This window comes from Periplaneta americana, chromosome 1, assembly GCF_040183065.1.
Source record: "Periplaneta americana isolate PAMFEO1 chromosome 1, P.americana_PAMFEO1_priV1, whole genome shotgun sequence".
In the NCBI taxonomy this organism is placed as follows: domain Eukaryota; kingdom Metazoa; phylum Arthropoda; class Insecta; order Blattodea; family Blattidae; genus Periplaneta; species Periplaneta americana.
This window is the reverse complement of record NC_091117.1, coordinates 85,833,819-85,846,879: the sequence shown is the minus strand read 5'-3', so window position 1 is coordinate 85,846,879 and position 13,061 is coordinate 85,833,819. Positions and strand designations below refer to the sequence as shown.

General features: G+C 36.4%; 1 protein-coding gene across 1 annotated transcript in view; it reads right to left on the bottom strand.

The window, feature by feature from the left end:
- LOC138697873 (phospholipase A1-like) overlaps nt 1-11,817 on the bottom strand; it is a 51,562-nt gene extending 39,745 nt beyond the window's left edge. The window contains exons 1-2 of the mRNA XM_069823460.1: nt 11,602-11,817; nt 2,559-2,682 (exon numbers count right to left, since the gene is read on the bottom strand). Coding sequence (XP_069679561.1) covers nt 2,559-2,682; nt 11,602-11,659 — 182 coding nt within the window. The 5' untranslated portion in view covers nt 11,660-11,817. The remainder of the gene's footprint in view (nt 1-2,558; nt 2,683-11,601) is intronic.
- Between the last annotated feature and the right edge of the window lie 1,244 nt (nt 11,818-13,061).

Here is a 13,061-nt window from a genome sequence, read left to right as displayed (position 1 = left end):
CGGATGAGCGTCGGGATGAACGCAGAATTCCTGCATGTAAATATCATATTATGTACTTCGGTACATCATAATAACATGATATGCGTAACTAATCATTTAGTGATTTAAGACGACGCTCATCCCGTCGGATACCGGCCACTTAGTCACTCGTAATGAGTGCACCTCTGTATATAGTGCGTTGAACATTGTGCCACTGTTATATTCTGTGACATAGTACATGAGGGTAGGCCACCAAAGGGAAAACTGAGAGGTAGAACTTCATCTGAAGGGGTTAGATTCTGCATCGGAACTGGAATCCGGTGTAGCTTAGTAGATAAAGCATCAGCACGTAGAGCAGAAAACCCAGGTTTGAGTCGCAATGCCGGAGAGAATTTTTCTCTGTTCTATCCATCCTTCATCATTAAATATAATATTTGTGCCCCTAGAAAAGGCGTATTATGGAGTGGATTGAAATAAACTGATGAGGATCCTAACGACAATTTGGTGTGGATTAGAAAGAGAGAGGCTGTTCAGTAACCTTTATATGAGAAAACGGGTCAAAGTCAGTATAAGAGAAGAAATGTCAGAAGGAAGCGAAATAGGGAGAGGAGTACGTCAAGGATGTCCTTTATCACCTACCTTGTTCAACATCTATTTGGAGGATTTAGTGAATAGCTGTTTTCAGTACATGGGAGGAGTAACAGTAGGAGGAAGAAGAATAAAGTGCATAAGATTTGCTGATGATAAGGGGTTGTTAGCAGAAGAGGAGATGATACTAAGGGATATGCTACTGGAGCTAAATGACAGTTTTGAGCAGTATGGAATGAAGATAAATGCCAACAAGACGAAGACCATGGTCATAGGAAGAAGAGTAAAATAGGAAAACTTGCGAATTCTAAACGAGGCAGTAGAGCAAGTGGACAGCTTCAAATACTTGGGATGTACTATAAGCAGTAACATGAGCTGCTGCCAAGAAGTCAAAGGAGAATAGCAATGGCAAAGGAAGCTTTTAATGAAAAAATAGCATTTTCTGCGGATCTCTGGAAAAAGAACTAAGGAAGAGACTAGTGAAGTGCTTTGTGTGGGGTGTAGCGTTGTATGGGGCAGAAACATGGACCTTACGATGAACTGAAGAGAAGCGAATAGAAGCATTTGAATTGTGGATATGGAGAAGGATGGACCGTGTGAAATGGACAGAATAAGAAATGAAGCTGTGTTGGAAAAAGTGGGTGAAATAATGATGCTGAAACTAATCAAGAAGAGGAAAAGGAATTGGTTGGGTCACTGGTTGGGAAGAAACTGCCTTCTGAAGAATATAGTAGATGGAATGGTGAACGAGGGAAGAGTTCGGGGCAGAAGAAGATATAAGATGATAGACGACATTAAGATATATGGATCATATGCGGAGACTAAGAGGAAGGCAGAAAACAGAAAAGACTGGAGAATGCTGGGTTGGCAGTGAAAGACCTGTCCTTGGGCTGAACACTATAAATAAATAAAATGGAAAAGTTAGTTACCTTCGTACAAATAATGTAGAAGATAGACAATAAAGCTGATTTAATTTTAAATGAACTATTATAGTGTTGCTCAATATCACTTTACCTTCTTCGAAATAAATTCCTCTTGTTTCAATACAACGAATGGCACGATCGATTTAGAAATAGAAATAGACCGAGAGGCGTAAAAATATCCAATCACTTAGAAAAATAGATAAAAATGAGAGTAGTTGAATGCCTATCGGGGAAAGCACATGAAGACTGGACTTCAGTTTTGCATACGTCTTCTTTTTGAGAGAAATAGAAAATGAAGAAATGTCCAAACAATATAATACGTAAATACCTGCAGAAATTACTGCATTTTGACGCGAAAATCATACGTGTAATATGGAAGCTTACATAAAAAATTAGATTTTTTTTTTTTTTTTTTTTTAAATTTGGACAAACTTCATATCGAATGCCCACTCCTTACGTACATACCCATAAAGTTCTACAAATCGCCTCCAGACTCCCTCAGTCTCTCTATTAATATACCGTTTCAACAGATCAATGGCATCTTTTCGCAATTCACGTGCTTACATTCTGTTGCATCTTTTGACCTGAAGATCGCTGCACCGCAGATTCCGTGACTCACCAAGGTGCCATCTGTTCGAGGGAGCTACATACCCCGGCCTGCCATAGTCCACTGTAGAAGCCCCTACGTCTCCCTAGGATTTGTGCAGGTCCCTCAGACAGATGACACCTATAGGCAAATCACGGTACTACACCTGCCTGGTCAACCTGAAACTATAATTATTAAAGATGATATACGTGAAATTGAAATTAATGAAGGCGAAATTAGTCCGAGGTCCAACGCCAAAAGTTACCTAGCTTCAAGTGGTTAAGGGGAAAACCCCAACTAGGTAACTTGCCCGAACCAGGATTTGAACTCTGACCCACTCGTCAGGCATACTAACCGTCACATCACAGCGGTGGTCATTTACTACAAGAGTTTTAAGATATTTCAACTTAGACAAAATATATTTGGAAAAGACAAAGAAAGAGGGAAACTAAAAAGTGAAAAGAAACGGAGAGAAAACCCACCTTGTTATGAGGAGATATTCGACATCAGTTATGCATCTAGGGTTAGGTACTGGACGTGAGGACGAGTACCATGGGGCTTCCACCGAATAGCAGTCAACATCTGGACAACACACTTCTTCCTTTGCTGGATAGAAACGGAAAAAATAGTGTTAAAAATTTTCCTGTATTTCGGTCAACGAAGATGTGTAATTTTGCATTACTGTAACACAGTAGTAGACTATATTTGTCATCCCCATATTTCGAAAAATAGTTTCCTGCTTGCTCTGTTGGAACGTTTGTACACAAATGTAGAGCGCTTCTTCATAATATATTTTTAGTAGGTTATTTTACGACGTTTTATCAACATCTCTTGTTATTTAGCATCTGAATGAGATGAAGGTGATAAAGCCGGTGAAATGAGTCCGGGGTCCAGCACCGAAAGTTACCCAGCATTTGCTCATATTGGGTTGAGGGAAAACCCCGGAAAAAACCTCAGCCAGGTAACTTGCCCCGACCGGGACTCGAATCCGGGCCACCTGGTTTCGCGGCCAGACGCGCTGACCGTTACTCCACAGATGTGGACTTCATAATATTAAACGGATGATGATGATGGTGATGGTGATGATGATGATGATTATCACCATAATCATATTCAGTACCTACAAACTAATACATTCTGGAATGATGCGTATGAAATATAACGATTTTCATTTAAGGTGAAGCGCTACTAAGTTTTTATAATTTCTAAATTGTTAATTATATCTTGTTGAAAATTTTTCACCAATTATATATTGCTAAAATACACGTGAACAATTTTTTTATCTAAAAATAATTTATATTTTAGTAAAAATTCATCTGGGTCTCACATAAAGATAATTCTGAAGGTTTAAAATGAAGCTAGACTGCATATAATGAAATTGTGCATTGGAATTTGCCTGGTCAATATATTTCATTAGCAAAAAATACTTTGTAAACATTTGCTCATTACTCAGAAGATATTAATTTTAGGACCCGTGCTTGTAGGACTTTAATTTCTTGTTTTGATGCATACTACCTCCTCCTCCAAATATTGGAATCTTTTTCAGAACACTCTGTATAGTACATAAGATAAATCATATTTACGAAATCGGTCATTCGTCCAATTCAGTATGCTGGAACCTCATAAGAATGTAATCATTATGGTTCGGATAAAGTAGTAGTATCAGGATAGGCATCCTTGGTCCGTGCGTTTTGTTTACAAACATTTGTCGCGTGTCTCCTAGCCAGTTCACTGATGTTTTAGCTAGGGGGTGGAGAGCTCTCTTCCCAGCAGGTGGAGTTTTAGCTAGTGAAAGGAGGTAGTGTTTTCTCAAGTAAGTCAAGGCCTTATTCTATGCAGCTATATAACCTATCCTGATGCAGTTAATTACTAGGGCTGAAAAAAAAGTAATGGTTATAGGTTACGCTACATCATACGTAGAGCTCTGTGTTTACAACATGCTTGTGTGCACGCACTACTGGTTACTGTAGCGGCTGCTTGTACAGTCCGCTCCGTATGAATGAACTCATAATAGAATTTACATTTACAGAATTACTTGTGTTTCAAATTGATTAACTCGGAACAAATATGAAATTTACAAAAAAAAAAAAAAAAGAAAAAAAAAACATCATTATCAATTACAATTTCCTCCTATTCTGAATTCAGTTCTCTTTATTATCTGTTCTTTGTAGAATTTTTGTTTCGGATGTTCACTCTCACTACTCCTTCAGACAGAAGAGATACCCGGCAACGTGACGCATTTTGTAAACAATGTAAGGTGGGTGCTCCTGTTCTGGCCATGTTCCTGATATGGCCACCCCCCCCAGTTGTGAGTTAGTTAATAAAAAATCAGCTAGATGGCAGCAGCATCCAATGAAGCGGCATCCTGATGTGTCACTTGATCGTTTCCCATCCAGTAAGGTTGAGCAATATGGCGTCAGTTGCCTGTTTTGTGTTTTTCATGTGACCTCTTCTTGTTTTTTTCTGGTAAGTCTCCTTTGTTTTATGCATGTTTTTCAAAGATTTATTTCATAAAAACTATTCTACTCCATTCAGTTTTTAATGTTCTGTTGGTTGGCGTTATCGTTGATAGCATATCTTTTACGAGTTGTTCATAATCAAACGATTTTCGTGAAAGCGTACCTCCTCCTGATATGCTCACACCATGGCCATATCAAATGCACCATGGCCATATCGAGTTCTTTTCATTTTTTTTATTCTGACAAATTTACATGTCTTAAAGCTGGGATTACGCAAGAATTTTGTATTGTAAGAAAAACTGACATCATGATCACGTGTTCTTTTAATCTGAATCAGTAGAAAATACGTTAAGTTGTAATGGAAACTTTTTTCTTTTTGCAAATGTGTTGGAAATTTTTGGCATTAGTAGACAATATAGTCCATATAGCTTAAGAATAATATGTCGAAAAGTATTTCGCTTTAGTGAAAGCTTTCGAAATTTTGTTTCAGATATAAAATAATGTCTGTCAACATGAAAAAGAGGAGATTATGGGCTGAAGAAGTCATGTACAAGGCAGTGAGCAGTGTGAAGAGTGGAAAGTTCTCAGTTCAAGGCGCAAGTAAAAAGTCTTGTGTACCTAAACGTAATTTACGCCGTTATTTGGAGAAAGATAGTCCATTAAAGAAGTCAACGTTAGGTAGGAGACCCACCTTGACACCAGAACAAGAAAACCTGCTGTGCCAGAGAATTTTCCGTTTGTCTTCTGTAGGTTATCCATTGACTCCTAACATCCTTAAACTCAACGTTTTTCGTTTCTGTCAAGAAAACATCACAAGTCGTTTTAAAGGGATTGCTGACCGTAAGTGGTTCGACAGTTTTTTGAAGAGGAACCCTGACGTTGCACGACGGAAAGCTCAAAGACTGAACCCAGCCCGGGCTTAGAAATTAAATAAGTTCATAGTTGCTGATCACTTTGCGAAACTAAAAGAAATCTTTACAAATCTTTACAAATTCCCAGAACGAGTGTTTAATATGGATGAAAAAGGATTCCGCCTCCACCTCCATAAGGATCCAAGAGTTTTAGCCCCAAAGGGGGCTTCACGAGTTCATATTGTGGGCAAAGAACACGGGGAAAGCGTAACAGTAGTGGCTTGTGGGAACGCTGTGGGTTCAGTGATCCCTCCAATGATTTTAAACTCAGGAGTGAGAAAAACAACAAGGGTCATAAAACCAGCCATGAATTCGCTTGGGATCGAGTTGAAAAAAAAATCTCTTCCACCTAAAAGAAGATCAGCCGTCTCAACCGAAAAAGGGACCAACCATGAAACAGCCGTTGACCAACAAGCCAAAGAACAAGCAACAGCAACCCAGCAAGAAAGACACTCAGAAAACCACACAAGCTGAAAATTGGTACTCCAATGTTTGTCAGGAGGACGAAGTCAAGGACATGCTTCTCTGCGAGAATTTCTACTGTGAAGAGTGTGTTGGCCTCACTGCTGACAAAGACACTTTTATTTGTCCATGCTGGCTTCCAGATCAGGAGGTCCCGGGTTCGATTCCCGGGCTCGGCTCTCGGTGAATTTTTCTTGAAGAAGAGGAATTCCCTGGGTGTCTAGACTCTGGAAATTTGTATGAATGTGAGTGTGATTGTGAGTGTGCCGGGTTAATATTAATTAACCAATCATCACAAATATAAAAATATATCAGGACTGTCGCTGAGCAGTAACCTGAACACATGTTTCAGCGTCACATTGTTGACAAGTAACTATATATGTTAGCACAACCATAAAGCATCTAATAGTTGCTATAGAGTTACCAACAACGAAAAAAAAAAAAAATCTTATTTTTGTCGTGTAAATACTCTTCTCTTGAATGATTATTCATTTTTGCTTTTTGAAGTTAAATTTGTATGTTAATTTTGTAAACAACTTAATTTGTATATGGAAAAAACTGTTTTGAATCCATTTTTGAATTATAAAAAGGATTATTAAGTATCATGTTTATTCATTTTATACCAAAATTATTTAATTTTAGCACAACTGCACTATCAAACTGAAAACAATCACGATTTGTAGAATATGGAGCAAGGGTGGCCATATCATGTGCACATGTTCCTGATATGGCCACTAGGTAGACTTTTGGAATTGGTATTTTTTGGAGTAGTAAAGCTATTTTTATGGGGAAAGAAAATTGTTTTAAGAAAGTCAATTAGACTGAGAACGAGTAAGAAAAAAGTGGTTTTCATGTTTTTTTTTTCAAAATGGCGGCTAGAAAAATTCTCAATCCTTAGCATGGCCATATGAGACACCTACCTTATATAGAAATGATTTACTACCCTGATAGCAATACTTTTCTTCAGTCCTAGTAATCACTATCACACCGAACGTTCCGAGACAAAACCGTCCTGTCCGAGACAGAATGTTCGATGCAGTATACTGCCTGCTTTAGTTGTTTATATTGCCATCTCTGTCTTGGGGGACGTAAACTTAAAGTGTACGTAAAAGATCTGGAACAAATATTTTTCTTGTTGAATATCTTTGGACTAAATTTGATTTAATATATATATATATATATATATATATATATATATATATATATATATATATATATAATAAACTACTACTTACGATTTAACTACTAAAATTCATATATTGTTAAGTCAGCTGGAAAGACTATCTGAAGTGAAAAAAGCATGTATTTGAAATTATGCTACTCATAGTTTATATTCAATTAGGTCTAATCATTATAGTGCGTACACTCAAACGCATATAAATAATACTATTTCTGCGTTTTTAATATATCATGAATGTAGAACATTCCACAAAAATTTAAATTCAGAATGGTATGATGGACTCAGGAGAACAAAACTGATTGACTGCTGAGGTTTCCTACTGCAGTACTCGCTCAGTTTAATTAATTTGTTGTAAACCTGGTTACCCATATAATCACATCCTCTTTTAATCACCAACAGAGCGTTTAAAACATACATTTCAATGATCTTAATTAGTATGTCACTGTTAAAACGACCCTACGTATTCTTACAGGCTGGAATAGATATTAGTCTACACTGATAAGAATGTACTTTCCTTCGATATATCACACAAGTCACTTTCTTTTAGTAGAATTAAGTCGTGACTGAGTTATCACAGCGTAACAGTAAAATAAGCCTTTACGAGAAGTCACCTGGAAATTGTCTATACTACGGTATATTAAGTTTTTGTGTAGAAATCATTATGAAGTTGAGTAAAGTAGTTCTAGACCGTTAAAACAACAACAGCTGTAGTCAGTGTGCAGAATAAATAAATAAGTAAATAAATAAACATAAATAAATCAATAAATAGCCTACATATTACCTTGGTCTCATGGTTGTAATGGTAAATAAAATAGTACCAGGGCGCTTCGCGTAAAGATTATTATTGTGAATATAATAATAATAATAATAATAATAATAATAATAATAATATAAATAAATGAAATTATTATTATTATTATTATTATTATTATTATTATTATTATTATTATCATTATTAGTAGTAGTAGTAGTAGTAGTAGTAGTAGTAGTAATAGTATTATTATTATTATAATAAAACCGGACAAGACCTCTTCTAGGAACCGCGTATTAACAGGGACAGCGTATTAGGCGATATTTTAATTTTCACTTATTTACAGTATGAAATATTATCATCTTATTGAGAACAAGAGCTTTCCATATAACACTTATTGTAGTCAGGATCACAGTCGCACACACTTGAATATACAAAAGAAAACGAACTGACCAGCAAAAACTTCCAGAATTACGGCCGGCTGAGGAAAGTTGTTTGAGAAAAAGAGTGTAGGAAAAGAGTAGGGTGTTGTAACTATGTAGGCTTAAGGGTTGAATAAGAGGGTGGGATATTGTATGTAGGCTTCTTTTAAATGCAATATTATTTTTATTATTATTTGTTAGTAATGCCACTGTTATTATACATACCGGTACTACTAATCCATGCTTACATAAAGTTCAGTAAGACGTAAGTAAGACTTATTTTAAAGAGTGAAAATAAAGAAGCAGGGCGTTCCCAGGTTGCAGAAAAAAGTACCGCTCTGGCACGACTACACCCTTGTTTGGTCTTCAGAAAACCCTTGTACAATGATCATTAGACACAATTCTTGTAAAACGTCATTTTGATATTGAAATGATGCAAATATTGAAAATATTTGAAACATTTTAGTTGATTGGCAGGGAATATATTTATTTCTTTTTCTCTTTTAGAATTTTCAAAATATTTTTGAACATAATTCGTAGTTTATGTAACGTTCAAGCAATTTTGTTTTATTGGTAAATGATCAGCGAAACATTGCTGTCAATAAAACTTACGTATCAATATTTCAGTAGGTTATTTTACGACGCTTTATTAACATCTTAGGTTATTTAGCGTCTGAATGAGATGGTGATAATGCCGGTGAAATGAGACGGGGGTCCAGCACCGATAGTTACCCAGCATTAGCTCATATTGGGTTGAGGGGAGAATCCCGGAAAAAACCTCAACCTGGTAACTTCCCCAGACCGGTAATCGAACTCGGGCCACCTGATTTCGCGGCCAGGCGCGCTAACCGTTACTTCACAGGTGTGGACGCATATCATTATTACATCATTGTAATATGTAGGATGTCATATTTAAATAATTTTTAAAATAATAGAGGGAAAATAATTTATTTTTCTTCTACAATGTGTAGAAACTCTTTAAAAGTTTAGATTCCAACCTTAGTTAAGTCTTAATGGGAGTATAATTCATAACACGGTAGACGAAACTCGATTTCCCTCTAAAGCGATATACTCCATTTGCCTCCAAGTAGATTGAATCATTTCAAGAGTGATGATAATTATCATTTCGATGATTCTCTCTTTCAAGTGATGCAGTTGCCATGTTCCTTACATATCCCCATATGAAGAAATTCATGGGATGTGAATAGCGGTAACACTTTATTATTCACTACACCACACAGTCACTTTAGGCTAATACTAACGTACTTTTGAATGTAGTTTGATTGCTGTAAGATCTTTAAGCCTTGGTTTTTCTGAACCGACGCATGCGAGGTGCGAGGCCCGCGAGGCCACCTCCCAGCCTGACCTCACAGCCTGTGACAACGCGCTGTGGGGTTTCATCAAAAGCATTGTTGCACAGGAATGGTACGACACCATTGATGAATTGAAGGACGCCGTACGACGCGCTTTCCAACAGATTACACCAGCAATGCTGAGGCGAATGTCACACCGAATCTGGCGACGCATTATTATGTGTGAGAAGAATGATGGAGGATATACTGATCCTTTGGACACTTAGGACACATAGTTAGTGTAAAGTGGATGCATTATGACAGGAATTACATGAATAGTGTATATATTTTGAGGTATTTATAGGATGTAAGGGGACTTTGTACCCACCCTGTACAGTCTTAACAGTTAACTGAGACATTAAGAAAATATAAGGACGGTTATGAAAAATGTTTATTTAGTTGGAAATATGAGCCAGTTTTCGCGAAATAATGTGATCAATTCTTGGCTTAACCCTCCGGCTGGCGCGGCGGCGCACTTTGCCGTGATTTTCCGGTTGTGTGTGGAGGGGATAAGTTCCTATTTCTTCTGCGTGTGCCTAGTCCTCCATTCGAGTGTTCGCTTTGTATTAAAATATAATAATAATAATAATAATAGTAATAATAATAATAATAATAATAATAAAGTGTATAAGAACGCTCTTAAAAATATTCAGTTAACATTATAGAAAAGGCAGTTTTAAATGAAAAATTGTATGGCGCACAGTGTGCTCCGCGCGCCTGCTCGTATTACCAGAAAAGACGCGCCAGCCGAAGGGTTAATTTTATTGTACTTTTGGTTATCTTTAAATAATCTTAGTTCAAATCATTTCAGGGAGATGTGAAATACTGGACTCACAGTACTGTAGAGGCAAAGCAAATAATTTCCGTCTAAGCTATGGCCTACATTTAGGCCTATATTCACATGTAACGTTTTGCCAGAAGGTAGGACACATCTTTCAGACATCCCGTATGCTATCTGTCAACACTGTATCGCTTGACAGTTCAATGACTTGGTCTTTTACATTGGTTTGTTTAAGCACCCCTTACGAAAAAGAGTTCATTATCACCATTTTTATTCATATCAACGTCTTTCATTGTTGAGAAATATTTCTCAAAGTTTTATTCCAAGTAGTCGACTTGCTGAATAATGATCCTAATATTATGAACTGAAATAAGGCAATTTCATTTTCCTCTGTGAACTGCGTACCGGTAATTCTTGAAAAGCAATTTTTCTGAATTAATTTAATTTTCCGTTCAAAGAAAATACTATATTTACATTAAATCCTTGAAATAGAAGAGTTAATCCAAAAAGTCTTAAAACAGTTTACATATCCAAAGGTCGGCTTTAAAATACACTCCATATTATTTTAAAAATATTATCGAGAAAAAAAATTGTATCCCTTCAGTACTCTTCAAATACTCTCAAGGCTACGCGTAACATCGGTAAAGAAAAACTTATAAAAATACAGTATTATATAAAGGGTGGAAGTGAAATAGCCTTGCAGATTATCAGAGCGAATAGTTCATATTGTATGTAACAAAAAATTGTAATGTCTTATTGATGGAAAGTTCATAGTTTTTCCCAGAAAAAATGTTTTTCTAAGTGTTTAACAACCTCTTATTCGGTAACTGTTGCAAGTAGGATCATGATTGTCCATTATAATTTATCCCTTTGGCGTATTTCAATAGCGTGGATGATTTTCGTGCAAATTTAATTTTAAAACTTCTAAATTGAAGCTATTGCACGATGTGTATAGGCAGAGAACAACCCATCTACCGAAACACACCGAGTTAGTTGACTTCTTACATCTGTATCACGAGTAATGTCTTAGCGGCGATGTTACCGGACTGCTGAAACTTCAAACTTAATTTTCTAATTAACCGTGCATTTAATCACAAAAAGTAATATAGATTTTCTATTTATTTAAGCGTACCCTATGGTCCCTTCCAATCTGCAAGGTTATTTCACTTCCACTGTGTATAATACTGTATATTCACAACTTACTTACCATTTAGTAACAGAAGTCCTTTTGAGAGGAATATGAAAACCAGTAAAAACAAATCCATGTTGTAGTGTGTGGTTCTGTCACTGTGAAAACACGTTTATTTTAAAGACTTCAGTTCGCATTTGAAAGCTGAAAGGTGGGTGCTGTATTTATAAACCCCGGAGAAAGAGGTTACAGATTAGCTGTTGCAGTGGAAAAGTATTCCATGTCTCTCTTTCCTTAACTCGTTTCGTGACATTAAAACAGGTTGATAATGGTAAGGAAGTGACGAGTGAAATCCGTTTTTTCTGTGTATTATCATAGACGATAAGAGGGTTTGAACTAAAGGAAATTTGTTGTGTTTGGAAAGTAATAATACAAAAATGCTGGCGTTCATGAGATATGTGAAAAAAATGTGTTCATAAGAGAAGCTTAATGCTTACGGATATGAAACAGTGCTGTCAGATGGCGGGAAAAATCCCAAAACGGGGTACTGGCGAGATGGCGGTAGTTTTCTTACAAAAAATGGGTGAATTCGGGATTTTTAAAAGTCTTGTAAGTTTCTATATTATTATTATTTGCAGTTTACCACTTTCAATATATAAATAATGAATGAATAAATAAATAGCCGATTTGTCCCTGAAGGGAGGCCTCCTCTTGCGAGGGGTAGGTCGGTAAGACTCACGCGGGGAGCCAGTCCGCTTAGCTTCGTTGGAATTCGCTCAATTTTGGGCAGTCATTGCATCACTTCCGCACTTCACTCCTTTATTCCTCTCTCACTTCTTTGTCATCGGACACAGTGTGATCGTGTTCGTTACTCCGCACCTCGCGCACTTCCTCCCTTCTTCCCGGTCGGGCACTAGAATTCAGACGTGTCAATAGGGCCTTCTCGGAGCACTTCCTCCTCTCTCTCTTTTTTTAATGTAAGAGTGGAACAAAATGCGGGAGCAGTTCGTGTACTCCGGATGACGTCATTGACCGCGACGTTTGAATAGACATCTGCAACCGCTACGATGTTGTCTCCAATCTCCGAGAAATAATGTCCTTATTACCGCAGATATATGAAGAAATAAAAGCTTTCATAGAGAAAGTGAAATTGTGGCAGTGAATTTACCACTTCATTAATCTAATTGTTACCTAATTTGAATCAAGACCAGTAACAAATATAATGAGGTACCGGTACTGAAGGACTTGAGAAAAGAATTTGAGACCAGATTTAAGATTTGACTAGTTCTAATTTAAAATAATTGTGAATTTCTAAGATGTTTTGGTTATTGTTAATTATTGAAAACATTACGAAACATATTATTTAAATATTATTGTAATTATTTTATTAATATTGACGTATCGTAAGAATGTACCTTAACAACCAACATGTTTAATTGTAATTTTATTATTACTATTTAATTTTATTTTATTTTATTAAATATACAGTAGTATAAACTTAAAAAAAGACATACTGTACCAAAAACAATTTACTAGAA